At 45.6% G+C, this 3661-nt stretch overlaps 1 protein-coding gene across 1 annotated transcript; it reads left to right on the top strand.

Annotated features, from left to right (window-relative positions):
- The first annotated feature begins 1172 nt into the window (after positions 1-1172).
- On the top strand, positions 1173-3053 carry LOC143039763 (uncharacterized). The gene is made up of 3 exons (XM_076210006.1): positions 1173-1288; positions 1464-2185; positions 2497-3053. Exons 1-3 carry the CDS (start codon positions 1173-1175, stop codon positions 3051-3053), a joined length of 1395 nt encoding a protein of 464 aa, XP_076066121.1.
- Positions 3054-3661: the final 608 nt, after the last annotated feature.

Here is a 3661-nt window from a genome sequence, read left to right as displayed (position 1 = left end):
GCTTTACTGTATGTGCGACATAAGGTACACTTTAAACAAGTGCCCGCACAGGCGTCTTCATGTCTCTTTTCTTCCTATTTTCTCAAAGTCTTCCGGCGACCGGCGATAGGTGACGGGGGCAGGTTTTGTGTAGACTGGAAGCTCCTAGTCCAGAACTGGCACGGAAGCGGTGGTCACCTGGGTCAGTCGCTCTATCTTCCGGATGCAGTAGGGAAGAAAATCGGCAGCAGTATCCACGACTGAGCAGTCCTTTTAAGGATCCACTCTGCTTACCCTGATCTGGGAGGGGGCTAGAAAAGGTGCCCTAAACATAGTCTGCTGCATTACAAATCCTATCTGGATAACCGCGTTCAGAAGGATCACCATCATGCGGTCGAAAATACAGATCAAGACTTACAACATTGAAATTTGGAACCTGGAATGTCAGGACCTTAATTGACAATACCCACTCAGACAGACCCGAAAGGCGAACTGCCATCATTGCCCGGGAACTACAATGCTTCAACCTTGACATCGTAGCTCTCAGTGAGACCCGGAGAGCTGGAGAAGCCCAACTGAGAGATGAAGGTGGCCAATGCACCTTTTTCTGGAAAGGTTATGAACCTGAGCAACAACGGAGCTATGGGGTGGGGTTTGTAATAAGAAATGTCATCCTCTCCAATCTGACAGAGCAGCCTATTGGAATCTGTGCACGTCTCATGACCCTCCGAATCCAACTCGCTAAAAACGAGCACGCAACCCTCATCAGCGCATACGCTCCCACCCTTAATGCTGAGGATGTAGGTAAAGAAGGATTCTACAGCCAGCTCGACAACGCCCTCTCTGCCATACATAAGGACACCAATATCATTCTTCTGGGAGACTTCAACGCCAGAGTCGGGAAAGACCATGAGCTCTGGACATGAATAATTGGAAAGGGAGGAGTGGGAAAAGCCAACTCCAATGGAACTCTCCTACTTGCCAAATGCGCCGAACACAACTTGGTAATAACCAACACCCTTTTTCGACAGAAAAATTGGTATAAGGTCTCCTGGCAACACCTAAGATCGAAGCCCTGGCATCTCATTGATTACATCATCGTAAGATCCAGAGATCAGCAGGACGTGCTTCTTACCAGAGCTTTAACTGGAGCAGATGAATGTTGAACAGATCATCACCTCATCACTTCCATCATGAAGATCAAACTCACAGCAAAAGTGAAACATCATGGCAAAGCAGACAGCGTAAAAAATATCAATATCGATGCCTTGCAAGACCCCGGAACTCGTGACATCTTCCAGCAACACTTGTAGGTCAAACTCCAGGACAAGACTACTAGTCATCTCATTCAAGAAGACTAGAACCAATTGAAAGAGGCCATCATCACCACTTGCGAAGAAACCATCGGCCACAAAAAAAGGAAACATCAAGACTGGTTCGATGACAATGATGAAGCTCTTAAACAACTGAATGATAAAAAAAAGGGAAGCTTTCATCGTCTTCCAAAACGATCCAAAATCTGACACCAAACGAAAGAATTACAGGAAGTGCAAAGCTACAGTTCAGAAAACAACCCGCACCCTGAAGAACCGGTGGTGGAGAGAAAAGGCGTGTGAGATTCAGCAGCTAGCAGATGCCAATGACACCAGAGGCTTCTTCAACGCTGTAAAGGAAATCTATGGACCATCCACACACGGGCAAGCTCCCTTAAAGAGTAAGGACGGTACTACCATCCTAAAAAGCGACACCGAAATAGGAGACAGATGGAAAGAACATTTTGAAGACCTTCTCAATCACAAAGTTGCTATTGACAGAAACGTGCTCAACATGATCCCAAAAGAAGCAAAGGAAGACTCTCTTGCTCAAATTCCATCCCTTGACGAGGTAAGAAATGCCATTAAGGCGATGAAGAACAACAAAGCTGCAGGCCCTGATGGAATCCCAGCCGAGATTTATAAATTTGGTGGTGATGTGATCCAACACCAGCTCCACCAACTCCTGACCAAAATCTGGATCAATGAAGATGTGCCATCAGATTTCAGAGATGCCAACATTATTACCATCTACAAACGAAAAGGAGATATATCTGAATGCGGGAATTACAGAGGGATCTCTTTGTTGGCAACTGCAGGAAAGCTTCTTGCACGTATTCTGAACAACCATCTGAGAGAATTCTTCCTGAGACACAGGCCGGCTTCAGACCGACGTGAAGCACAACTGACATGATTTTTAATTTGCGCCAGCTGCAAGAAAAATGTCGTGAGCAACACCAACCGCTCTACATGGCTTTCATTTACCTTTCCAAAGCTTTCGACCGTGTCTAAAGAGAGCTTCTTTGGGATGTCCTTGCCACATATGGATGCCCTGATAAGTTCATCCGCATTCTCCGACTCTTTCATGACAACATGCTTGTCAGAGTCCTGAACAACGGGAACCGCTCTGAGCCCTTCAAAGTCACCTCTTGAGTAAAGCAAGGCTGTGTGATAGCACCAACTCTCTTTACCATCTTCATTGCAGCAGTTTTGCATATCATACGAGATGACCTTCCACCTGGCATTAAAATTTCATACCGTACGGATGGTAAACTACTTAATCTTGCTCGCCTCAAAAGCAATACAAAAACGATAACAAAAAGACTGTTGGAATTCCAATACGCTGACGACAACTGTGTAGCAGCCCTCAGAGAGGATCACCTCCAACAGGTACTGAATGCTTTCCATCATGCCTACACAAAGCTTGGACTGAACAACAACATCAAGAAGACTCAGATACTTTACCAGCCTTCACCCAGCACCCTTGGTGATAATCTACCAACAATTCAACGTGATGGAACATCACTGAAAAATGTAAATAACTTCTGCTACCTTGGGAGCCATCTTTCAGTAAATACCGATCTCAATGATGAAATTCAACACCGTCTGAAGAGCGCAGGAACTGCCTTTGGCAAGCTCCGAACGAGAGTCTTTGGGGATAGGGACATCCAAAGGACAACAAAATCATGGTTTACAGAGCCGTTGTTATCCCAACGCTCCTCTATGCGTCTGAGACCTGGTCTCATTACCATCACCACCTGAAAACACTTGAAAATTTCCACCAACGCTGTCTTCGGAAGATCCTTAACATCAGCTGGGAAGACAGAAGGGCCAACTTAAGCGTACTGCAAGAAGCAAAAACTACCAGTATTGAAGCCTGTATCGCCAAGAAACAACTCACGTGGAGTGGCCACGTAGTGAGAATGTCTGATGATCGTCTTCCCAAGCAGATCTTCTACTCCCAACTCACGGATGGCAAGCGTAAAAGGGGAGGCCAGAAGAAGCGTTTTAAGGACGTCCTCAAAGCAAATCTAAAAAAAATGTAACATAGACTTCAACAACTGGGAGGAAACATCAAGAAATAAACCCCTTTGGAGAACCATCGTCAGAGAAGAAACAGCGACCTTTGAGTCAAAAAGGTCTGCACAGCTGGAGGAAAAAAGAAAATGTCGGAAAGAGCGACAACAACAGCTATGGCCAGCACTTTCTCCCGGAACTGTATGTCTGCACTACAACCAATCTTTCTAGGCACGAATCGGTCTCATTAGGCATCTTCGCACACACCAATAATAACTCACGAAGACCAACTTCCTCGACCACGAGGGATAACCACGACGACATACATACATACATACAAATACATACATACA

The sequence above is a fragment of the Oratosquilla oratoria genome, chromosome 27 (assembly GCF_046742065.1).
Source record: "Oratosquilla oratoria isolate Oo_2021 chromosome 27, ASM4674206v1, whole genome shotgun sequence".
Classification (NCBI taxonomy): Eukaryota; Metazoa; Arthropoda; class Malacostraca; order Stomatopoda; family Squillidae; genus Oratosquilla; species Oratosquilla oratoria.
This window is presented reverse-complemented; position numbering and strand designations above follow the sequence as displayed.